This window comes from Rhipicephalus microplus, unplaced genomic scaffold, assembly GCF_043290135.1.
Source record: "Rhipicephalus microplus isolate Deutch F79 unplaced genomic scaffold, USDA_Rmic scaffold_12, whole genome shotgun sequence".
NCBI classification, from domain to species: Eukaryota; Metazoa; Arthropoda; class Arachnida; order Ixodida; family Ixodidae; genus Rhipicephalus; species Rhipicephalus microplus.
In genome coordinates, this window is record NW_027464585.1 from 21,621,633 (window position 1) to 21,647,291 (window position 25,659).

A 25,659-nucleotide genomic window follows, 5' to 3' on the forward strand; every position below is an offset into this window, starting at 1 on the left:
TGTTGTACATCGCACGCACGAAATGCATCGCGAAGGTCAGCCTGGGCGTCTTCAGTTCGCCTTAGCTTTGCGACCGCCGTTGGCCTCCCGTATGCTCGGTCGTCGAGGGCTCACCTGTCTTCGCCGCCGCGATGAGCTCTGGGCTGACGATATTGGGCTGAGACCTCGTCGCTGTGTTGGAGTCAACGAAAACATGTTGCGGGTTTTCGTAAAGAGCTTGGTTGTAGTATGTCGTGCACCGTAAGTGCACCAGCACGGGCTGGCGGGGCTTTCGCTAGCGTCGGAACTCATTTAAAATTGGGCGCCCTTACAGTTGGCTTTTCCGTCAGTCGGTCGCAAGCACCTCGGTGCCATCAGTTGGCCGCGGCGGTGGACTCGCCTTTGCGCGCTGCACTCGCTCGAGTTTGTGGAAAAGGGCCTCATTACCGTCGATGTCTTCAGCGCTAGCTCCAAACCAGCTCGGCGCTGTTCGTGGCTGTGGCCAAGCGTACACTCGCTCTCCTGTTCGAACTTCACTGGCGGCAGACACTCAGCGTGTAGCGCCGTGCTTGGTCTCACGTTCGCTTGCTCGAGCTGAACGACGTTGCTCGCTTGGGACTCACCGACTTGTTAGCGGCACGGTGGTTCGCGAATTTGTGGCTGCGGCCGCCGCTCCTAAGCTGTTGCGCTACGGGGATCGAAATGAGTCTTTGACGATGTGTGACATCACAATCAAATTATTAGCATGTCATATCTCACGTATGTTTTCATTTTATCTTGCACGTATTTCTCATATGCCTTTGTATTCATCCTCTGTCACGTGCGACTCACTATTTTATTTACTTATTGTGCAGCCGTGGGCACACGCCGTGCTGAAGACTGTGTCGCTGGCGTCTGCGATGCCTGTCATCCATCTCTTTCGTCAGAGCAGATTCAGAAGGACTGTGCGAAATGTGAAGATAAAGTTATTTGTGTGTCATATTTTAAGCCTTGTTTTTCTATTAACGCGCACGTACTTGTCATATGCGTGCATCTTCATCTCCTGTCACGTGTGTGTAACTATTTTTACTATATTATTGTGCGTGCAGCCGTGGGAACACAACAGGCAGGAGGCTGCGTGCCCTGGCGCTGCAATGCCTGTCATCTATTGCTTCCGTCGGAGGAGCTCCCCAAGCAGTGAACAAGATTTGACAACGTGACTGGACTTGTACACTTCACCGGAAATTCACTTAAAAGAATGTTGAATTTTCATGTGTATATAGAAAAATAAAAGATTTTGATGTCTCACTTTTGTCTTTCGTTGTTGCCGTGACTACGAAAGCAGTTACACATAGGTAGCTAACTACTTTCAGCGTGTTCTTTTCGGCGCAATTTGTTGCTCACTGCGCAGAAAAACCGGCGAAAAAAGTATTAGACCTGGCGGAAAATAAACAAAAAACTATGTTTGAACTGGAGACAAAAAGTCCACCCGATTGAAGTATTTGAGTGAATCAACCATTCGTCCGGCAAGGTGCAGCTGTGATGACTAACAGTTGCCCGGTAAGGTGTAAATGTGGGAATTAACAGTTGCTCTATAAGGCGCCAATGTGAGGACTAAATGTTAGTCCTTTGATGTGAATTGTGGGACTAACGGTTTCTCACTAAGGTTTAAATGTGCGGACTAAATGCTAGTCCCTTGAGTACGTCTGTGGGGACTAACTGTTATACTTGGTGCCGTTAGTCCATAAAGGGATTAATGGTTGTGGCAGTCCCATTAGTCCTCAATAGGACGAACCACACACCGTTTTAACACCCTTTTGCTTTAGAGTGTAGCACACTGAAGTATCGAAGGTATAAATTCTATATTATGCACTAAAACTTAAGATCGGGAAAGTCTCTTTGGCCGCTCTGGTGCAAGTACGTCTCTGATACTGCAGCTTAAATTAGTCCAGGCATTTATTATTACGCTAAGTTTTCTGTTAGGGAATCGCAGTTTGTCTTTCAGTCATATAACATCACAAATAAGTAAATAAATTATACACCATCTCCCCAAAGAGAACCTTGATGAGATGCGAAGCAGCAGCGGTGCGCACGGCATTGAGTCGGTCGAAACGGGCAACGAAGCGTGTTCTGAAAGAACAGTTTGCAGTGAAACTCGGTGTAGTGTACCGTTTACTCGAGTAAACGTTTGTTTGAAATGCAAAGACAAGGGAGGCGGGTTGGGTTTTGTGTAAGTTTCCTCACATGAACGAGCCGAAAGAGTATAGAGATGTAGTTTCGCGTCCGCAGCAGCCGTACGGATACAGCCTGCCAGCCTTTTTCAAAGACAGGCCACGTCCGTACGGCTACTGCATACACGCAAATAAATGCGTCTATAGGCGGTAACAGGCCAAGAATAATTGTAAGCTCCGCCCGCAGTGATCCTCATCCCAACTAGTCTGAATTTGATTAAATGTCTCAGGGAATCGCAATCGGTGAATTTATGTGACGTTAGGCAAATTTCGCGGACTTCACGCGTATAACTTGCTCATGCAGGCTGGTGTTTATTTCAAAAGTTTTTTATAGATCAATTTTACTTCTGGACAAATTTCATCGAAATTTCCGACTGCATTGCTCTGCGAAACATAACGTTTCAGCGAAAAACTACGAACCCTTATGTTATGTGTAGCATTTGCATTACCCACAAAAACCTGCTTATGGTTAGATCGTAAATTGGAAATCATTGCTCTCAATGACATGTTTAAGCCGCAAATACCACAAAAACAAGTAAAGGAACGCACAATAGCAAGCAGAAACATCCCGTGCATGTTTTTGTGTGTTCCTTTACTTGTGTTTGTGTTATTTGTGACCAAAGCATGTCAATAAGCAAATACCATTTAGGCCAACAATCAGCATTGTTACCATCATTGCTCTGTTGCACCGACGAATGACAGAGGAAAAATTTGACCCCCTATCTGCATGTTTCACTGCAAATGTCTCGAAAGACGATAGTCTTGCGTCTGGAGAGAGTGATAAAAATGGCAGCATGTCCACGGAGTGAATGATGGATAGTGTGGCGAAGCATTAGTCCATCCATTTATGCGTGCATCTGTGTGGCCACCCGTGCGTCCATCTACTCGTCCGTGCGTGCGTCTCTTCGTGCATCCGCACGTTCATCTGTGCGTCCGTCCCTCCGTTCGTCCATGCATCCGCTCCTGCGTTCGTTTATGCGTCCATTCGTCCATGCAGCCATACATGCGTTCGTCCATGCACCTGTCTGTGGGTCCGTTCGTTCACCTATTCAACACTCCAAGTACCACCATCTCGCATCTTTGCATCATATATTCTTCATATAGAAGCACCGTCATCCAGCGGACATTCCAAGGACTGAACGAGAGGAGGCACACGCACACTTTCTTACTGCTTGCGCTTCGTGTCTACTTCCCACCTTTAACCACCTCGAGTTCATGGTATATACTAGTTCACTGTATTCATGGCACTGCGACCCAACGCACGCTAAACCTTTCTAAAACCTAGGAGGTTACGCCCAGCGAGTATAACGTAGCAACCCTTTCTTGTCTTCTGCGCGTTGTTGAATAGTAAAAAATTTGCAGCGTGCGCGTTAAATAAAGACGAATTCTCCTGTCTCTCATTCCCCCTTAGCAGCCATTGCCATGTACATTGAGCACTATCTTTTATTGTACAACAACGCACAGGAGAAATCTCGCACCGCCACAACCCTGGAGGTAAAAATGTAATACTTGTTACAGACTACTACTACGGCCACGAGGGACGAACGGGTACCGCTTTAAGGAGCTTCACCATCAGCGTTCATGTTTAATTGTGTCAGGGCGGCTCTCACCGACGTGTGGGTCCAGTGTTGCGGCGGCGTCCCTTCGGCGTCTCACCCACATTCAGGTTCCCTGGGGCTTCGGCCGACAAGTCGCCAACCCCTGGGGCCCCTGGGAGGATGGCGTCTTGGGCAGTAGGCACCTCGCCAAAAAACATTGTTTCACGTTTACCGTTCCTGAAGGCGCGGTATTCGCCGATGAGATCATCGAGTGTCTCGAGCAGACGACTGGTAGCGAAGGGGTGTTGTTACTGCAGCACCTCAGCGCTTTAAAGTTCTTGGTAGCAACGAGGACAGCGGAACAAGCCACCAAGCCCATGGTGAATGAAGGTTTTGTCCTTCAGAGGAAAAAAGTTCAAGTGAAAGTAGTCGGCCCACCAAGTGTGTTCGTGAGGTGTACAGGTTGCCGTCGTCTGTACCCGAAGACGCGGTCATCTATGCTTTGCAGCATTTCGGCAAAGTACGTAGTATATCATGTGTTACTCTGCAACGACGTCAGTCTACATTTACCGGTACACGAGTGGTGAAGATAGAAATGGCAGAGCCCGCACCGAACTTCATTTCATCCATGGACACCGCGTTATGTTGGAGTACCGTGGCATGCTTCGCGCCTGTGCGCGTTGCCACAACGAAGGCCACATGGCCGTGGCCCGTGCAACACCTTTTTGTCATAGGTGCAGCGCGTCCCGACACGCTGTGGAAGAGTGCACTGAAGCCTGCAGGAGGTGTGGAGGTGATCACCTGACCAAAGAATGTTTCAAGCGCAGATCATAGGCAGACGCAGCTCAGAATATGCCGTCACCGAGTGTCATAGACTTCCCAACAATTGAAAAATCCTCTTCAAGCTCATCAGGTGTGACAAAGCAATCTAGAACCTATGAAGGACTGTGTCCTCAAAACAAAATGACACGAGTCAAGACACCAAACCACTGGGATGAAAAGAGACTGCCCGATGATTTCGTTGACGCAGACTCGGAAGACGCTACTAGCGTCAAGCTGACCAGTACGCCAGATGAGGCAACTTCAGATGAACAGCCCACTCAGACGCAACATGAACACCCAAATGGGAGTTCCACGAAACGTTCAGTGATTTCTCATCACTAGTAGGCAGCATCGAAACTCGACATAACTGTAGCTATAAATGGCGTCCGAGAAGCACCAAACGCCGGACGACCAGATACACATTACAAGAGGCATCGCCGAAAACACTGTTTGGATTTCCTCTCCCACGACAGTGACAGACGCCAGTAACAGTACACCAAACGCTAACCGTAGAATGTCGAGGACCTTGAAAACATGAAAGCTACGCCTTCGACATCGATGAAGCAGCTAAGAAGCCGACCATCGACGTGGAGTGAAACGGCAAACAGCAAGGTTTCTACCAAACCAGCACAATCTGCAGACGCACCGAGTCTTTCGAGTTTACAACGCCGATCCAAGCCAGGCAGTGGGAGCAACGGCAGTGACTCAGCTGAACAGGGAACATTTAAGAAACCCCGCGTGGGATTATCACCACGCCAAACGTCACCAACTGTGAGCGACGACGATATGTACTTTTAGCATTTGGCTCTCCTCTCTCTTACCTTTTCTTTCCTTTAAGCAACTTCCTCGCCTTTATTTCAACTATGGCATCACTTTCTTCATGTCGTTCAGTGTTCGCGGTTTCCGAAAATCGGTGAAGCAGCAGGCAGCACTTGACCTCGAGCTGGCGCATCGCGTAGACATGCTCTTGTTGCAGGAGACAAACTTTCGTACTAAGCTTGACGTTGCAGAGTTTCAGGAAAGGTTTCATGTTGCGGCCTTCTTCTCACTCACAGATGCGCGTGCACGTGGCACAGGACATGTTTTCATGAACGCAATGCTGAGGAGGGGTGCTCACGGTCTTGTTGACATCGAAGGCCGCATCATAACAGTAGATGTGGTACTTAACTGCAAGCGAGTCAGATTCGTCAACGTATATGCGCCCGTAACGAGGTCAGAATCGAACGGGTTCTATAAAGGTGTCATAAATTTTTTGATCAAGCTGATATCATACGTGCTTGTTGGAGCTTTCAACTGCGTGCTCGGTACTAGACGAGACGTCAGGGGTCCTGGCCATGGCACCAACAATTATTACGCCAGCGAACTACAGCAATTAGTTCAAAATCTCAAGCTGTCAGATGGGTGGTTGGCCCTACATAGAGTCAGGTTCGTCGCAACCCGCGCTTGTGGCATTTACCAAAGCCGAATCGATAGAGCTTATGTGCCCGAAGACTTTTTAGCGAACGTACAAGCATGTGAGGTGGTCCAGCTTGCGCCAAGCCAGCAGAAACTCAGCGATCCGCTCCGTTACTCTTCACGTTTAACGTGAGCACAACAACGAAAACCCACAAACTATGGAGGATGGACCTAACTATTCTTCATGATGACGAAAGCATTTCCGTACTTCAAACTGAGCTGGCGGCCTCACTGGCGGAAGTGGGTTGCATAACTCCGACTACATGGGACCATTTGAAATCTCGCTGGCACCTCATAGCTTAACAGGCAGAAAAAGCGCGCCACGTTTGCCTCAAGGCCAAGATGAATGAGATTCTCCGACGCATTCAAATTATTGAAAGACGTGGGTCAACTACGTTCACTATGCTCGAATACCTTGAAGCATAAAAAATTAAATATCAAAATCTTTTAAAGCAGAGGTCCCAGGCTACAAAGCTCGCAAGAGAAATGCCCTCATCGACAGATGAAATTAAAAATTTGACATAAGCGCAAAGAAACCGAGATCGTCGATGCCAGCCCCGCTACATCTATGAGGTGCTGAAAGAGGATGGTACCATTGTTAATGAACCGGATAATGTTCAAAAAGTTTTCCGAGACTATTTTGCAAAACTGTTTACTGCAGACCATGACGCAGAGGACGACGAGTTTACTGCTAAACTCTCAGCCTTTTGCGAAGGTTTGCCATTGCTAGGCTCGGAAGACGGTTTAGTATTATATGCAGAAACTAATAAAGAAGTATGGTACGCCCTAAAATCAATGAATACGTCCACGTCACCAGGCCCAGACGGAATACTCAGTGGATTTTACCTGCATTTCTTTGATATCTTTGGAGATGCGATCACCGATCTCGTGAATAGTTTGTTGCGTGATGGCCATAAACCACAGTCCTTCAGCGAAAGAAGGGTGATTCTATTGCTGAAAGAGGGTATGGAGCCATCAGATCCTAAATCGTGGAGGCCCATTACCCTTTTAAACACAGACTATAGGTTAGTAGCCACGCTGCTACCACGGCGTCTGCTACCTGTCTTGGAAGAGATTGTGTCCCCCTTGCAGTCATGTGCAGTACCAGGACACTCCGTCTTCGCACCTCTTACAATCATCAGAGACATCTTCACATATGCCAGAGAAAAACAAATCTCAGGAGTATATATTTCTCTTGATCAGGCCAAAGCATTTGATAGAGTTGAACATGGGTATCTTTTTGCTGTTTTGTGCATCTTTGGCCTCCCAGAGCAGTCTGTGCGACTGGTAGAAATACTTTATCAGGACATGTCAAGCTGTCTTTATTTCAACAATGAAGCGACCAGAAGCTTTGCATTTGAAAAGGGGGTGAGGCAAGGCTGTGCGTTGTCTCCGGTATTATTCATTTTGTCTCTGGAGCCTTTGATTAGAAAGGTTGCTAACTGCGAGCGCATAGTGGATTTCCCGACGCCAGGCAAGAAAACCTTCAAAACTGTCGCATGCGCCGATGACATTTCGGTATTTTTTAGTGACCTGTCTAGCTGTAGTACATTCCTGACATTTTGGCTGAGTACTCCTATCTGTCTGGTCCTCTTTTAAACACAACGAAATGTAAGGCATTGCGCTTTGGAGGCTTCAAAGAAATATTGGCAGGAGATTTAGATTACGTTCAAGCTGTAAAGGTGTTAGGCGTTTACTTTGAGGAAGGAGATGTATCCAAAAAGGCCTGGGATGACGTGCTTATTTTATCTACCGATGTCATAGCAGCAGCCACTCATTTTAACCTGTCAATAACGGCAAAAGCAACAGTGATCAAGACACAGGCATGCGCTTTTGCGTTTTACATAGCACACATCGCCCAGCTACCTCGCCGTGTTACAGGACGCCTCGCCTCCATGGCGGGGACCTTTCTCTGGGGAAGAAAACCAGCAAAGTACAAAGGAAATTTTTACAGCTTCCCACAAACCGTGGAGGCTTGAGCCTCCCAGATATACCAACGTTCACGAGAGCGCTAGCTGCAAAAACAACACAGAAGCTGTTCGATGACAGCAACTATCCCGGGTACAGACTCTTGATGTACTGGAACAGTACACTAAAATGTACTTTCACGGCCAATCCGTACATCAGGCCACGAGCGGAAATTCCTCTCAAGTTTTACAGAGCTGCCAGCGGTTTAAAACGAACAGTGGAATCAATAGGTTCATGCAGTCTGGAAGATGTTTCATTGCAAGAAATAAGCGAATTTGTGAGAAGTAGCACACTGAGCAAAAAGGAAGAAACAGCATTTTGCATGAGAAACAGGAACGATGGCGTTGCAATCGCGTACCTAACCAGGTGCGCGAATTTGACTGGTTGAGAAGATGGAGGGCATTGCCTACGCGTGACGGTTAGCACATTGGGGAGTCGTTCCCAATGACCGCTGCCCGAACTGCGGCAAAAGAGAGACGGCCCAACATGCTCTGTTTTAGTGCTCTGTGGCAAGGGGCACCTGGCACATGGTACAACGCCTCTTGGGCTTTCGCACGGCGCGCATTGGAACAGAACGTGGGCTGTTTGCAAGAATGGTCTTTACAGTAACCTTGTTCGTACTAAGGTGGCGATGGCGTTTAGCAGAAGTACGGCACAAGCCGCATAGAGGCGGCTTTCCCGCACTACAGAAAATTCGGCTCATTGTGAGGAATTACCTAGATCAGCAGCTGGAAACGCATGTCGAAGAGGATTTCCTTCGACGATGGCACGCACGTTTCTTTAAAGTAGGAGAGGGACAGCTGAGGTTTCCAGTTATCCCGTACTAGCCTTGCGCTCACTCTAGTACGCATGCATGTGTTATCATGTAAAATGTGATTAACTTCATCCTTTTTTCAATTTTCCTTTCACATGTAACATTTGGATACCCAGTGATCAATTAGATTTTGGTGCTCATTTGTAAGATGTATACACTGTCTTTACTTGTTTTCGATGTTTCGTTTGTGTACGCACAAGTTAAGTGTACAATAAACTTCCCTTTCTCGCCTCTACAATGTTTATTTGATGTTCTGCTAGCGAAAACTGCTGAATAGTATTCTGGAGGCGCTGAGTTAGAGTGCCTCGATCCGAGCAGCAGAGGCAAACGAGTGCAGCAGGCACGTTACACACGTGTGCTATCTGGCAGTTATCTTCGAAAACAAAGGAAGGCGTGCGTTCCTCTCTCAGAGGCAATAAGGTGTAGAACGCAAAGCGACGGGCAGGTGCCCTCACCGTGTCGTTTTAGCAAAGCGATGGCAAAACTTGCCTTTTTGATTATAGCGTTGCATTGTCAGCGCATCGTGATAAGCACTATGGTCTTTAGAATTACCCATGTATGCTTTCATAGTTTAATGACACTTATAGAGAATATTGCCGTGTTCTAATGGTGCCGCAGATATGCGCAATAATTGCTTTTCATTTGACAATCGCACAAGAATGAACGCTTAAACTAGGGCAATATTTATGGTTGCTGCGTATAGGGTTGGCCGTTAGGGGTATCGTTACGTGGAAATAGCCCAAATACGTTAAAGTACACTTAAAAAGACTGTCGTCTTTAAAAATTTGGTGGAAACAATTGCGAGACGCGATCAGCCAGATAAAGTAACAGTGACGCGTGTCCGTACTACCACTACAGGCATGGCATACTTATCGCCAAGTAGACGAAACTGAAAAGAGAAAGCTGTTTTTTTTTTTTCAACAACTAGTCCTTCGCGGGAAAATCGAGCCTAGTTACACATAGGCGTTGTTCCTGTTAAAAGCGAAAATATATTGCTCTCCTCTACAAAACTGACGCGCCTTTGACACACGCGACAAACGCTGTCGTCATGCTTTTCTGAGAAACTCATGCTGATATTTGAAGGTGGTTTTCGCACGTCTTGTGAACCTAATAATACTTGGTGCGTAACATATACGTACATGACTGACATTTCTTCCAAAATTTTCTAGGTACTGGCTCCCTATTTAAATGCTGTAGTTTTTGTGCAATCGGTGATGGTAAGTGTTACATGGAGATGGGCTAGCTAGATCTTGGGCGCGTGCAAACATCATGTGTAAACGCACATGCTTTTGATGACCAGCAAAGCAGAACTTGAACAAGATCGTGTGAACGCTCGTAAGCAACTAACCTAAACACCTAGAAGAATTTGTTGGCGAGCAGTACATAAACTCTTAATTACATCTCGAGTTATGTGTTGGTTGTAAGCAGGAAACTATAGACAGAAACGCTCTAGCCTCCTGTCTATACCTTGAACTTTAAGCATGGCATGATTAAGAGTTTAGCTACCACTTGGTAGTGTGCTAATAAACATTTGGAGCACATGTTTACGGGGGCACTGCACATATCTTCTCGCTGCTCTCGATATCGTTCCTCACTGCGCATGGGAAACACATTATATCTTTCTTTAACCTAAGAGTGTTAGAGCGCTCATGTCGCATGAATTCCGCTGTCATCGTTGGCACAGTTGGTTGTGAGTGACAAATTGGTCGTGAGCGAAAAATTGAGAAGGAAGCGAATAAAGCAAAGAGCAAAATTTTCGGTCGTATTGATGATTGAAACCGGGCGGCTGGCGTGGCAAGAAGGTGTCCTACCAGAAGCCATGTTGTTTCTTGCAGATAGTTTGGAAAGAAAAAACACTACATAAATGCCATGTAGTGTAAGGAGTCTTCTTAACGCAATTTGTTCGAGAGGTGTCACGACGAAAACGAGTCCATTTGGCGATTTGTAGGTGCATTTCGGAGGTAATGAAACTACGCCGAAAAAGGCCGAGATAATGCAGCCATCGCTGCTAAAAACACACAGGAACTTTCAAACAACACTAAAAACGGACAACTATATCTATCTAGCGTAAAATATATCATGCCTTTTGAGAGGGGTTGATAAAACAAACAGCAAACGCTAGATAATGTGATGCCGTTTGTAATTCCTCCAAGATGCCAAGCGCGCGGCGTGTATCTTGGAGGCCATGCGACTCTTCCTTCAGCTCAAAAACCTGTGTGTACTATTCGCGCGCTCATGCTGGTACAATCTGCCGTGTATGTATATGTGTATGTATGTATGTATGTATGTATGTATGTATGAATGTATGTATGTATGTATGTATGTATGTAAGTATGTATGTATGTATGTATGTATGTATGTATGTATGTATGTATGTATGTATGTATGTATGTATGTATTGATATGCCTGTGAGTCCACACCGAAGGTCCATGCCTCTGAAAAAGGCAATATGTGTCAAGGCCAGCACGCGAGCCCGCCTGACGCGAAGAACTCAACGGCGTCAGCACGCAGCGGTGCCTTTCTGGCGCGCGCACAGTGAGCCCGTTACAGCAATAGGCGCCTTCCTGTCTGGCGAGTCTTACGCAATGCGTGGCGACGTCACTCGTCCTTGACTGCAACAACGCGCAGCGGCTGCGGATTTGATGAGAACGAAGCGGCCCAGCGGCGACCCCATTGGAGGATTGTGACCTCACGGCCAGTGGCGCTTCTGGTTGGACATTTAACTACTCAAAGAATCCTCCCGGTGCATATAAAAAAAAGCCCTGCGGTGCGTCGCGAGCAGTAGACCGATGTGTCAGAGAAGAGAGCTCGGCTCTTCGAGTCTATAAGCTGTCGGACCCAGTGCCGAATTTGTAACGCCTCTGTATATAAGCTGTACATAAACCTTCTTTAACTCACCGTCGTCTCGTCCGCTCGTCTATCAGCTCTGCGCAGAAGCAGTCGCGAGCTGAGAAACCTACGCTACCAAATGACTGGTGATCTTCCCGGCGGAGTTCAAAGCAGTGGTGCTTTCGGGACCGTGTTGGCGTCGCCGTCATTCGTAACAGTATGTATGTATGTATGTATGTATGTATGTATGTATGTATGTATGTATGTATGTATGTATGTATGTATGTATGTATGTATGTATGTATGTATGTATGTATGTATGTATGTATGTGTGTGTGTGTGCGTATGTAACAAAACATAATAATAAGTGTGAACATAGTGGTGGAAGGGCGCACTAGGGGCTGGATTTTGCAATCGCTTTGAATTCTTAAAGGGTCCCCCAATTTTTTGACTTTGAACAATCAGCGAACCTTTTTAAGCACGCTACTCAAGCCATACTCACAAAAAATCGCAGCACATCCACGATATGATTTATGATGATTGGGTCGAAGCTCTTTGCAGGGAGGTTAATCGACCTAGGCGATCATCAAACTAAAGACATGAGAAACACTGTGTGTGGTATCAAAAAGAATCTTTATTGCTGTTGGGGAAGACGGGCGGCTTGTGGCGTTCCTTGATAATGACGAACGGACGGCCGCACGGATGGGCAGATGGACACACGGACGGGCGGGTGGACAGACAGACGGACGAACGAACGGATGTATGGACGAACGGACGCACTGAAGCACGGACGTACCTATGCATGCTTCGCTCTACTTACCATCATTCACTCCGTGGGTATGCTGTGACCTCATTTTTATTGACATCCAATGCAATTTTATGACCTTGAAAATGGGCTAATACGACGACACGGGACATGGGACCCACGGCGTAAGAAGCTTCGCCCCTCAAAAGTCGACGCACAACATGGCGCATATACTTTGAGAGAGCGAGTGTGGTGTTCACCGCCACTACTCGGACAAGAGTGAGTGAACACCAGGATGGCCGTCTGAGTGGTGGCGAGCCACCTTTCTAAGCCCACGTGCAGTAGACCAAATCTGGGCTGCCCAGGTAGCCAGGTCTACCACCGAGGACATCGCACGATGCTTAGTGGCCGACGGCTCCTGAAGTCCTAGCCTGGGCCAGTGATTCCTTGTTGGATCCCTAATAAAGCTTGTTACCTACCCACATAATAAAGTGAAAGAAATTCTCACTGCGCCAGTAACCGAAAATCACTATTGATTGCGATGTGTCATTGTGTTGCATAGACATAAAACAAATGTTCATGCCTGGTGGTATGTAGCTTTCCTTCCCTACACTCCGAATAAGGGTGTACGAGAGAAGGCAGAAAAAGGCAAAAAATGCCGTCATCCGAAAGAACATTTTTTTTCGCACGTCGCTCACTACCTTTCCTGACAGCTCTCTGACGTATCTTTTCTTCAGAATGATATCATTTGCTAAGTGCGTGTACAGACTGCATGCCTTGTACTAAGCGTGCGGTGCTTCCTTGAATATTATTTCTTTTTCTTGGTACGTCGGGTAACCTCACCGGCAACCACTAACGAAGCAGTTAGATGATTTCTTTAGCATATTTACTGCGTGGCTGCTAACCACACCTAAAGTTCATTTTGCAAGCGGAAATGATGAAAGGCCAGTTAGGGGACGTGTCAACAAGGCACGTTAAGAGCTGAAGCCGCTGCATGGCCTGTTTTTCGTGAGTGGGAAACACGACGCTCACTGATCGCCGGCTTTGCCAATAGCATCGCCAGTTACTATAACAACGGTGCATTTATTATTAATAATATTGTTACGTAAAAATGACACGATGCGTGTCTATTTAAAATCTATGTTCAAACTGATGCGTATGGCGTCGACTAAGATGGAAGTCAGCACGCACAACCGACAGGCCACTTCCACGTTGTCGTCTTTTGACCGCTGATACGTCAGCTACGTAGCATTACCCCCCCCCCCCCCGGCGGTAAATGCGCCATCTCGGTGCACAATAACTACGGTCTCCAGTAGGCAGCTAGTAAGGTTTTAGCCTGCTGACGTGCACAACATAACTGGGTGTGGTTGGAGGCAGGCTTGTGGTCTCAGTTGCAAGAATGATCTCATAGGTGACGTCGGTTACCTGGCGGATGATACGGTAAGGACCCATGTAGCGAGACAACAACTTCTCTGATAAGCCAACTCGACGAACTGGGCCCCACAGGAGAACAAGAGAACCGGGTGAGAAGTGAACGTCAGCTTGCCGGCTGTCGAAGATGGCTTTTTGGGTGGCTTGCGAAGCCGAAAGTCTAGAGCGGGTGATCTGACGTGCGTGGACGGCACGAGCAATAGCGTCGCGTGCATATTCAGTTGACGGCGTTGTAGTGGTTGAAAGTAGGGTGTCGAGTGGTAACTTCGGATCTCGGCCATACAGCAAATAAAAGGGTGAATAACCAGTAGTGTCGTGGCGCGAGAATTGTATACGCGAAGGTTACGTGAGGTACCGCCAGGTCCTAGTCATGGTGGTCGGAGGACACATACATCGCGAGCATGTCCGTTAGGGTGCGATTTAGCCGTTTGGTAAGGCCATTTGTTTGGGGATAGTAGGAAGTGGTCAGCTTGTGGTGCGTCGAGGAAGAGCGCAGAAGATCGTCGATCACACGGGACAAAAATGCGCGGCCGCGATCCGTGAGTAATTGGCGAGGAGCGCCATGGTGTAAGATGACGTCGTGGAGCAAAAAGTCTGCAACGTCAGTAGCAGTGCTGGTGTGGAGCGCTCGAGTGATGGCATACCTAGTCGCGTAGTCTACAGCAACGGCAACCCACTTGTTGCCCGATTTCGACTCGGGAAAATGACTTAGAAGATCTATGCCAACACGGAAGAAAGGTTCGGTTGGGATGGATATCGGTTGAAGTCTAGCCGGGGGCGCAGTAGGTCGCTTTCTACGTTGGCATTTATCGCAGGAGGACACGTAACGGCGAATGGACCGGGCGAGACCGCGCCAAAAGAAGCGGCGACGCACGCGGTCGTACGTCCGAGATACACCCAGATGAGCAGCAGTTGGTTCATCGTGAAGCTCGTGCAGCACGGTTGAACGCAAATTTTTCGGCACGACAAGAAGGAACTCAGGGCCATCTGGCTGGATGCTACGACGGTACAGCGTGCCATTCAGGAGGACGTACATGCGAATTGACGTATCGTTCGAAGCAGATTCGAGACGGTCAATAAGTTGTCGCAAAGAAGCATCACGACGCTGTTCATCACCAAAATGAAAAAAACTGGGACATTGACATGACGCTGAGGCTAGGCTCGATGTTCGGTTCGTCGGGCTGATCAACAGGGTAGCGGGATAATCAATCGGCGTCCAGATGGAGACGTCCACACTGATAAGCAACCGAGTAGGAATACTCCTGTAGGCGTAATGCCCAACGAACAAGTCGTCCAGTGGGGTCCTTCAGAGAAGAAAGCCAACACAGCGCGTGATGATCTGTGATGACACGGAAAGGGCGGCCATACAAGTAAGGACGGAATTTCGAAACCGCCCAAACAAGAGCGAGACATTCCCGTTCTGTTATAGAATAATTGCGTTCAGACTTAGGAAGCAGACGGCTTGCGTACGCGATTACACGATCGTTGCCCCGCTGAATTTGCGCCAAAACTGCTCCAATTCCATGACCACTCGCGTCTGTTCGCACTTCTGTAGGAGCATCGGGGTCGAAATGGGCAAGAATAGCAGGTGTCGTTAGAGCGGTGATTAGCTGAGAAAAAGGGTCAGCTTAAGGAGGGCCCCAAGAAAATGGGACGTCTTGTTTGAGAAGGTCGGTGAGTGGCCGTGCGAGTCCCGCAAAGTTTTTCACGAACCGGCGAAAGTAGGAGCAGAGGCCCACAAAACTGCGAACATCATGGACAGAGCGTGGGACTGGGAAGTTTGTTACAGCGCGTACTTTCGCCGGGTCTGGCCGTACGCCGGCAGCGTCAACAAGGTGACCCAATACGGTAATCTGACGAAGACCGAAGTGGCACTTGGAGAAATTGAGCTGCAGGCCAGCCCGTCGAAATATGGATAGAATGGTCGAATGGCGTTCAAGGTGGGTTGCAAAGGTAGGTGAGAAAATGATCGCGTCGTCCAGGTAACACAAACATGTCAACCATTTAAATACTTGTAAGAGCATGTCCATCATTCTCTCGAAGGTCAATGGAGCGTTGCAGAGCCCGAATGGCCTAACCTTGAATTGGTAAAGTCCGTAAGGGGTAACGAAGGCGGTCTTTTCTCGGTCCATGTCATCTACAGCAATTTGCCAGTAGCCAGATCGGAGGTCGAGAGATGAAAATAAGGTGGTGCCATGGAGGCAATCAAGGGCATCGTCAATGCGTGGTAGAGGATACACGTCTTTTTTGGTAATTTTGTCGAGGTGGCGATAATCAACGCAGAAACGCCATGAGCCGTCTTTCTTTTTTATTAATACCACGGGAGATGCCCAAGGGCTCGTTGATGGTTCGATTACGTTTTTCGTAAGCATTTTGGCCACTTCTTTTTCAATCACTTCTCGCTCGGACGCTGACACGCGGTACGGCCGACAGTGAATGGGCGCAGAGTCACCAGTGTTGATTCGGTGAGTGATAATTTTAGTCTGGCCCAAGGGATGATCGTCGGTGTCGAAAATGTGACTGTATGAGGTGAGAACTTAGCAGAGAGCGTCGGCCTGGTGAGGCGACAGCTCCGATCCAATCATGTTTCGAAAAACACCATCGTCTGAGCTGAGTGACCGTGAGACTGCGCTTCAATCAAGAGCAGATACAGCGACAACACTGACATCGTCCTCTGTTATGGCAGTTTGCTGGACTAGAGACATCTGGCAGGGCAACACTTGAGGGGTGAAACCAAAGTTAAGGAGCGGAAGTAACACGCAGTTATCCGCTGTGGTCGCGATGGTATAGGGCCCAGTAACACTGCGCGTCAGCCGAACGTCAGTAATTGGCGTAACAATATAATCACCGTCAGGAACGGGAGGGGTCGATGACAAAGACATGTACGTGGCGGCTCGAGGTGGCAGGCGAACGAAAGTGGTTGGGCTAAAACGGCTGGTGGGATTTGCAGAGTAGTCTGCAAAGAATGGTAGATCAAGGCGAAGGGTACCAGACGAACAATCAATTAAGGGCGAGTGTGGCAAAAGGAAATCAAGCCCAAGTATGAGGTCATGAGGGAAGCAGGCTAGCACGGCAAAAAGGACCACGGCGTGACGACCGGCAATGCTGACACGAGCAGTGCACATTCAGACTACTGGTACAGTACCGCCATCGGCAACACGTATTGCCTGTGCCATAGATGGCGTCATAATCTTTTGTAAGTGGCAGCGTAGAGAAGCGCTCATAATAGACAGGTGCGCACCTGTGTCAATGAGGACTGTCACAGGAACATGGTCGACTTGTACTTCAAGCAGGCTATGGTGCGTGGGAAGCGTCAGTAGAGGATTTTCCGCCGTCATTGGTATGGCAGCTTCACCTCTATAAGCTGCAATATCTAGTTTTCCTGCTGCGGTCGTCCAGAAAAGCTCGGCGAGGAAAAGTGCCGAAGTGGCGAAGAGCGGGATTGGCGACGTAGCGGCGACGGGGAGCGAGAGCTGCGGCGACTGAACAAAGGGGCATCAGGGTAGCGGTGAACGGGCAAAGGGGCGTCAGTGGAAGGCTCGCAAGATGACGAATAGAAATTGAAGGGTGCGGCGACGGAACGTCGAGGGGTCGTAGGATGCATGAGCGGCGAGGTGGCGAAAGTTTGACGTAGTTGGTTTAACCAACGGCGGCGGCAATAGAGAGAAACGTGCCCAGGCTGGTGGCAGGAAAAACAAATAGGCCGGTCGTCGAGTGTTCGCCATTCCGAAGGGTTACGGAAGGGCATTGTTGGAGGTGAACGGCGAGCGTGTCCTCGGGAGTAGGACGGGACTTGAGGGCGAGTCAATAGACATGCTGATGGAAGGCTGAGGTTCGCAAACTTCTGCCTCACCACAGCTTGTATTAACGCCACTGACAGCTGTCGTTGGTCAGAGGCGAGCGTTGAAAAAACGGGTGGCTGAAGAGAAGCCGGACAGGCGGCTTCAATTTCCCGACGAACAATGCGTGTGACGTTGTCATTTGTGGGGGACTGGCGGGCGGCTTCACACGATGAAGTTGCGGCCGTGTTGAGCAGCCGGGTGAATCGCTGAGTAATATGGCGGCTCTTGGCTTTTTCAAACCGCGGGCACTCTTTAATGATCGCGTCGACGGTGGCAACGTTGTTGTAAACTAGAAGATTAAATGCGTCGTCTGCTATGCCTTTCAGCACATGGGCCACTTTCTCAGACTCACTCATGTGCTCGTCAATCTGGCGGCATAAGGCGATGACGTCGTTAATGTACGAGACGTACGACTCCGTCGACGTCTGTGCACGAGCAGCCAGTTGATTCCACGCTGCGATCTGCCGCCTAACGGTGTCGACAAAAAGGTCGCGGATCTTCTCTTTAAAGGAGTCCCAGCTCGTAATCTTCGCTTCGTGCGTCTCGAACCACACTCGCGGTGGGCCATCGAGATAAAAAAGTACTTTGGCAAGCATAAGAGTCGGGTCCCACCTATAGCTTGCGCTGACCCGTTCGTACTGGTTGGTCCATTTGTCGACGTCAACGCCATCCTGACCGGAAAATACACCGGGATCACGAGCAAGAGGTGGAACGACGTATGTAGAAGTCACGGTAGGGGCAGGTGGCGAAGACGATAGTTGTTCAATCTGTGACATGGTTGGACCTATGATGATGCGGCCGTTGCGGAGCTTCGTGGTGAAGACGGGAAAGTACCCAGCACGTCCACCACGAAGATGTTACGTAAAAATGACACGAGGCGTGTCTATTTAAAATCTATATTCAAACTGATGCGTACGGCGCCGACTAAGATGGAAGACAGCACGCACAACCAACAGACCACTTCCTCAATGTCATCTCCTGACCACTGATACGTCAGCTACGTAGCAAAATTTTGAAGTTGCGCTGGCTTGGCGATAGGTTCACTGCTGGCAGTGGTCCGAAAGAGAAAGACGCGCGTAGCGGTTACTTTATCTGGTCGATCGCGTTCCTTCAGGAAGCCGAGACGGTTCCCCAGCTAGATTGTATCGTACACGGTGGTCTAGTGCTTCCAATCGTTGAGTGGTCGAGAGTTTCAGGTGGTGGAGAGGTGAAAGTGAGACAGAAGTGTGTTGCGAGTTGGCAGAGCGGCCGATAGCTGCTGCGGGTGAGAGCCAAAGTGACAGCAACGCGCAGTTGTGAATTGACCTACTTGGAACCGCTTCAACTCCTGCGGCGAAAGAGTTCGTGCGGACGTTCGGGGCAGGGTTACACAGGCTAGTCAAAAAGCTGCTCCAAAAAAATAAATTGCATCGTGAATGAAGAGGTTTTAGATACAACATAACGCAGTTTGCCGGCAAGTGAAACGGGTATAAAAAATGAAGATTCACCATTGGTTCCCCGAACATCATGGCAGGTACATTGCTTCAGTACATTATTAATAATACTTCGTGCCCTTCGCTACTCAGTGGGAAACATAAAAAAAACGCAAAGATGCCCCACTGAACAGAAGTGAAGAAACATGAACAACTAGTTTATTTCACCGCAACAGAATATAAGATAATGATATTGAAGACTTTGCTCTATGACGACGCATGTGTGAACACATGCGCGAATATTACTTATAATGATCAAGATATTTAAATCAATTTATTAGGGCGAAAGCCTTCAACAGCTCATACTCGGGGTGTCCAACCATCCGTCTATTTGTGTCCTTGAACGGTGGCAGCCGTAGCCTCTACCGCTCACACTGATAATTCAGCGGACACCAACGTATCTAACAATCACTGTACCACAGTGTAACAAGCCCACCTCTACGTGCTTTTTTAGTATAGCTCAGTGGCAATACAGATGCTAGGGCCCTATATTGTAATGTGACTCTGTTGAGACATACGTTCCTGCGCTGCCTCTCGAATACGTGTGGATCCATTCCTTGGCGCTCTCAGCCAGTCTCGATGCCGCCAGACTGCGGAATGCCGAAGGTACGGTGTTCTCAGGAGTCAGCCGGCTCCACAAGTCGCAGTTTTGGTTACGAATGCCCGTGCCAAGCACCGCCTGGAATAAACAGTACTGGTATTACGTTTATAAAAGCGTGCTTACGGGGGGGAGGGGAAGGCCGCCCCACTTCTAGACACTTGAGGCGAGAGGGAGGGGTGCGTTGTCTGCCCTATTCTTTAGAGGGTGGCATAGCAAGGAATATTTGGCCCCCTGAACCCCACGCCCGCTTATAAATACTTTCGCGAGAAAGCACAAGGTAACGGCGTCAAAACACTTTCAAGAGCGACTAATTTGGCACGCAGTTGAGCGTGCTAAATTGAGCAGGAGAAGCGCCTTGGAAAGGTGCACAATCAAGGTATTGCTCTTCGTGTTGCTAGGAAGATATCAAGAGACTCCGCAATTCTATATTATCAGCAAGGGCTTCCAGATCGAATGACAGACAAACGGAGGAAAAAGCCGGCCCTGCAATTGCGAGTGTATTATTCACTTCTTTTGCTCTTTTTGTCCCTCTTTTGTCTTTTTGGGATTTCCCTACCCTCGACCACGCACTTTTGGAGCGACTTTTCGACCAGTGTGATCGCTTAAAGTGCCACCGAGTTAAGGGCGCTCGAGTTGGGAGACTTCGACAAAATACGACCTGCTGCTCTATCGTCCATGAATAATGACTGCAGATCCTCAAATTCGCGAGATCATTCAAGGACGACGGGCTCCAGCCCCTGTGTCCAGTGCAAGAAGTTGAGAATTCTCTCGCAGGTACTTATGCGCATCTTTGGTGCGTCTGATAAAAAGACTAAGACTAAGTCAAGCTCTAGAAGGCTTCTCAAACAACGAGAGACATATTCAAAGCACCTATTAAAATACCTCTTGATCGATTGATCAAAGAAAACATCTCGGAAAAACAATTATTTGATCCCAGGCTGAATAGACAAAAGATTAGTGCATCATCGACCATGCTCAACACACGGGAGTCAGCTCAATGATATGGGTGTGTGCGGGCTATGTCATCTATTGATAACTTTTGGTGATTAAAGGAGCAGTGACACCACATTTCAAACTATAGATGTGGCATTCATTCAATTGCTTTATACGCGTGAAATTTTCTGGCGAGCAGGAGTAGAAACTTTATTTATTCCAAGAGGGAAGTGTGTGTTGGAGGAGTGTCAGAGGAGCTTACCAAGGGTAGAAGTTTGAGCGGCGTTCGTAACGTAGGAGTTTTTCAATTGTGAGCACAAACAGCGTACAAAGGTTTGAAGGTGCGCTTCCCGCGCAGTAACATCGATGGTATTTTTAGGTGTTCTGCGTTCAGCGAGCTGCTAGACGACGCTTCAGGCGCTGACTGGCAGTGAGTGAGCAGCGATGACATTGGCAATTTTAATATTGTGATTGCGTTGTCCACACTTGCTACCACCTGGTGGCAACGCCTGGCTACTTGGCAACGACTTCCCTTGGTAAGTTTTGCTTGGTTCCTGCAGTGCATTCCTATGAATCTTGCGCTTAAATGCGAAGCATTTCATAGCAAACTTCGGTGACTTTGAGCGTATCTATCTATCTATCTATCTATCTATCTATCTATCTATCTATCTATCTATCTATATATCTATCCGACTATGACCTTTAGCTTTCCTGGTCGTCTCGATAATGTTATGATACCAAAATGGATATTGCATAACATGACTGTATGCCGAGCATCACTGATCATTTATACCATAAAAATCATCACCAGTATGTCATGGATGTCATTACTTACACTTATTATTCTTGCTGCTCTTGCGGTGGTTTTCTTCACATGATATTTTGCAGAACTGATATGGTGTTGCATGACTGCATAGTGAACATAAGTGACAGACCCTAACGTGGAAATCATGGCATGCATGTCCTGATTTTCATGGTATGACTGGTAATAACTACAGGCCCCACTCATGACGCACTCGCAGCCGTCTTGCTAGCTTCACATATACCACACTTGGTGTTACGGGACGTAAATGAATGACGAAGGTATTTGAATGGTGTAGCATCATCATCATGGCCATTCATCATCATCATCATCATGTCATAGCCACAGCGTTGTCCCTCTCGCGCAGCTCATGCATAGCTCGAGCTGCGCGTGAAGAGAACGAGCACACGTGCCTGGCGTGTCGGACGCTTGCAGCCGCCGTGGCTCCGCTTGAGGCCTGAAATAAAGTAGTGAAATTGGCACAGCCACATCGGCCGCCTTCGACGTCTTCTCACGTCTCTCTCTACAGCTGGTACAAACATTATTATCATGACATGAGTGTCATGCAAAATATGACTACATGCTACGCTCATGGCGCGTTCGCAGCTGCTTCGCTAGCTGTACATAAACCAATTTGGTATCACGTGACGTCAATGAACGACGAAAGTAAATGACACGTCCAAAAATTACAATCGTGAACTGCGTGTCACGTATAACATGAATACATGCTACGCTCGTGGCGTGCTCGTGGTCGTTTCGCTGGCTCCAAATGTCACGTGAATAGACGACGAAGATAAATGACAAATCCACGCAATAATCAAGGCATGGAAGTCATGTACGTCATAATTTACGTCCACCTTGTAACGCTGTGCTCATTTTAAAGTGATATATCAACTTTCCTCATTCGTGTTTCGCATATCATCAGTTGTCAATGTACGTTGGATCTGCCTATTTTCTGTTGTGCCGCCTCGGGTGATTTCTCGGGGAGTAGTGACAGAGAATGCGATTATTTTTTTTATCATACGGTCATCGCAAACAAGCAACGCGCATGCAGCGTTCATATGTCTTACTAGCCAGTGTGCCACAACTGTGCGTCTCCAGCTACCTCATCGCTACCTCATCGCTGCTCGTTCAGGCATCGAATTCAATTTAACTGCTCAGGGGTGCTATGCAGGACGGCATGAACTTCTAAAGCAGGCGAGTTTCCTCCGAGCTCACTCTACGGCTGCCCTACGATCAGGACAGTATGAAGTGCGGGATAGCGCCTATAAGGAAATAGAACTAGTTCACTATAAAAGCACCACTGAGAAAAATGGCGGAAAAAACGCCTGTGGTGTCAAAAACGCATGTGGGACATTCATTTTATTTATTTATTTATTTTATTTTACAATACTGCAGGCCCTTCTCATGCCTATGCAGGTGTGGGTCGAAAAAAAAAGAAACATTTATACAAAGCAATAGGTATGAGCACATGCAAATGACAATGAATATGAACATTGTGCTGTAAACAAGGTACAGCCACCAGCACCTTTAACACGAACGCTTGCCGCGTGCCCTGCAGCAGTTTGATGGACGCTGACACCCCGCACGTTTGCATTCTGTTGCCAAGATGCTAACCATACACGCCGGCATACTATCCGGGCCTACCAAGGTACTATCTTGGAAAAAGCGCCCAGCACTTCGCGGCTGACATTAATCAAACTAGCCCTGGCCACGCATCAAAGTGTTCGTGTTAAAGGTGCTGACGGCTCTAGATACAAAAGCAAACAGTATTATAATACCTGTGCATATTGAAGGGGTAGCTGATGAAATACTAATGATATCAATTATTTCACCATTTTAAATCTAGATTCTCAACGCTGCTAATAGATTCATCATAAGTTGAGCAGTTGACAACATCAGCAGGTAGTGCATTCCATTGGGCAATTGTGTGTGGAAATAAAGAATAATAAAGTGTTACTATAACGGGGTTGCTGGTGTATTGTTTTCGTATGATTCGTCCGAGTTGAATGCCTGAATGGCGTACGAATGTAAGTCGCTTGGGGTATTCGATAAGATCCCTGATAAAGGAGGTATAAAATTCTAGTTTAGAAACCAGTCTCCACAGTACAAGTGATTGGATATCAGCCCTGACCCTCAAATTCGTTATGGAGGTTTGTCGTGAATACTTTGAATATTTAAACCGCAATGCTAGGTTCTGTATGCGTTCAAATTTATCGGTTAAATATTTTTGGTGTCGAGCCCATACTATGTCCGCGTACTCTTAAGCTGGCCTAATGAGTCTTTTATACACATTTAGTTCAACGCTGACAGGTGCGTTTTTTTAGTTTTCATCTGAAAAATTCAGCTTGCCTAGAGCCTTTTGATATACGGTATTTATACGATATTCCCGTCACACTTCTTCAGAGGGACGTTATTGACGGTGTACTGAGACTCACGAGGTTTTATTTATGTGCAAAAAAAAATACCAGTTGTTTCAGGCGAATTAATTTCATTCTCCACTTGTTGCACCAGTTTTATATAGACGCTAAGAAACTGTTTAATTCTATTCAGCCGTGCCTGCTATTTATTAATCGGTAGACTACGCAATCATCAACAAGTATTCGCATCTGAACAGGTGAAGAAATGCACGACTGAGCATCACTGATGTAGATCAGGAATAGTAGTGGCGCGAGCACTGAACCTTGTGGCACACCAGAATAAACGTCAAGGTAATCAGACACACAATTATTCTCCACTGTGCACAGCAACCTGTTTTCCATATAGCTCTTTATTCACGAAATTACCTTTTCTTGCATAGTAATGGCATTTAATTTAGTAACTAGGTCTGGATGGGGGACAACATCAAGTGTTTTTGAAAAATATAAAGTATTGCATTAATTTGGCTTTTAGCTATATCATGGGTTATCTCAGATAGTTGAGTGATAGTTGACAGTCCTCAACGCAAACCATGCTATGGGACGATGCTATCTGCGGTGGACCTCTCGAGGTCCTCCGAGCTCTGATACAGCGGGCCCGACTGGTCGCTGGAGTCGTCCTGGGAACCACGGACTAGGGGGTTCATCCCACGCCCTCATTCTCTATGCCTTTATGAGCATAGACGTTTCTTTCTCTCTTTCTCTCTCTCTCATGCTGCAAGTTGTATAGTAAGTTATTAGGCTCTTAATGTAATGACATGGCCTAATAAATACTATGTTCAAGCAATTCACAGTACTCAAATGGTAATGAAACTGGTCTGTATTTATTACCTTCATATTTAGAGCCCGATTTATGCACAGGTACTACTTTCGCAAGTCGCCGGTCGTCCGGTTCCCCAAAGTTTCTAATGATCGCTTGCAAATTACGTACAAATAATTTAACATCCATTCTGCGTTTTTCTTCAAAGGCATTCGTTATAGGGTCAGGACCACAACGTTTTTAACATCCAGTTTTTGTAGGGGGTGATGAATTCCTTCTTGAGTGATGTCTATTTCTGGCATTGAATTGTCGCAGTGATGAGGCATGAGGCCGTCAAAGCCATTTAAGATGCATAACGATTGAACAAACGCAATAAACGTATTTGATATGACGTCAGGCTGTACAATAGTTTTTTTTGCAACAGTAATCAGTGATTCAGTATGTCACTCCTTTGAGAGATAGCGCCAAAAGCCTTGGCGTTTTACCGTCTTGTAAGAAGGCAGAGTGACCGTTAAAAACGTTCTTGGGCTGCTTGTATCTTATCTTGTAGTATGCTCGCAAGATGTTGTAGATAACATGTATTTTTATTCTCGCGTTTTCTTTTAATTTGCCTGTTTAGGTGGATGATTTAACTCAAAATCCAAGGGTTTTCTTTACTAACTCGTTTTTTCTGGGAGGGAATGTAGTGTTCTTCACAAAAATATACAATCTGCTTAAAACGCAACCATAACGTGTTTACATCTTTTATCAAGAAAAACTGTGGAAAACAGGTGCCCAAATAATGCGATATGGCATTCTTATTTGATCGAGAGTAATCTTTGATGACAGTTATTGACGTTTTTACGCGTTCACTCTTGCCTGAAATAGGGCAAGAGAATACGATCATTTTGTGGTCTGAAATACCACTCTCAGTATTCAAAGTATTATCACGCGATAGACTGCTAACAAATATCTGATTGAGAACAGAACGTGAGGGACCAACTATTCTGGTCAAGTCAGAGACTAGTTGATCTAGAGAGAAAATAAATGAAATAAACAAC

General features: G+C 47.1%; 1 protein-coding gene across 7 annotated transcripts in view; it reads right to left on the bottom strand.

Annotated features, from left to right (window-relative positions):
- LOC119166688 (putative phospholipase B-like 2) overlaps positions 1-25,659 on the bottom strand; it is a 351,547-nt gene that overhangs the window by 85,315 nt on the left and 240,573 nt on the right. For all 7 annotated transcript variants that reach the window (XR_012888461.1, XR_012888460.1, XM_075882399.1 and 4 more), the window contains one exon: positions 19,625-19,785. Coding sequence is in view for 5 of the 7 variants with exons in the window: in XM_075882399.1 (XP_075738514.1) it covers positions 19,625-19,785 (161 nt within the window). In the remaining 2 variants the exon portion in view is untranslated. The remainder of the gene's footprint in view (positions 1-19,624; positions 19,786-25,659) is intronic.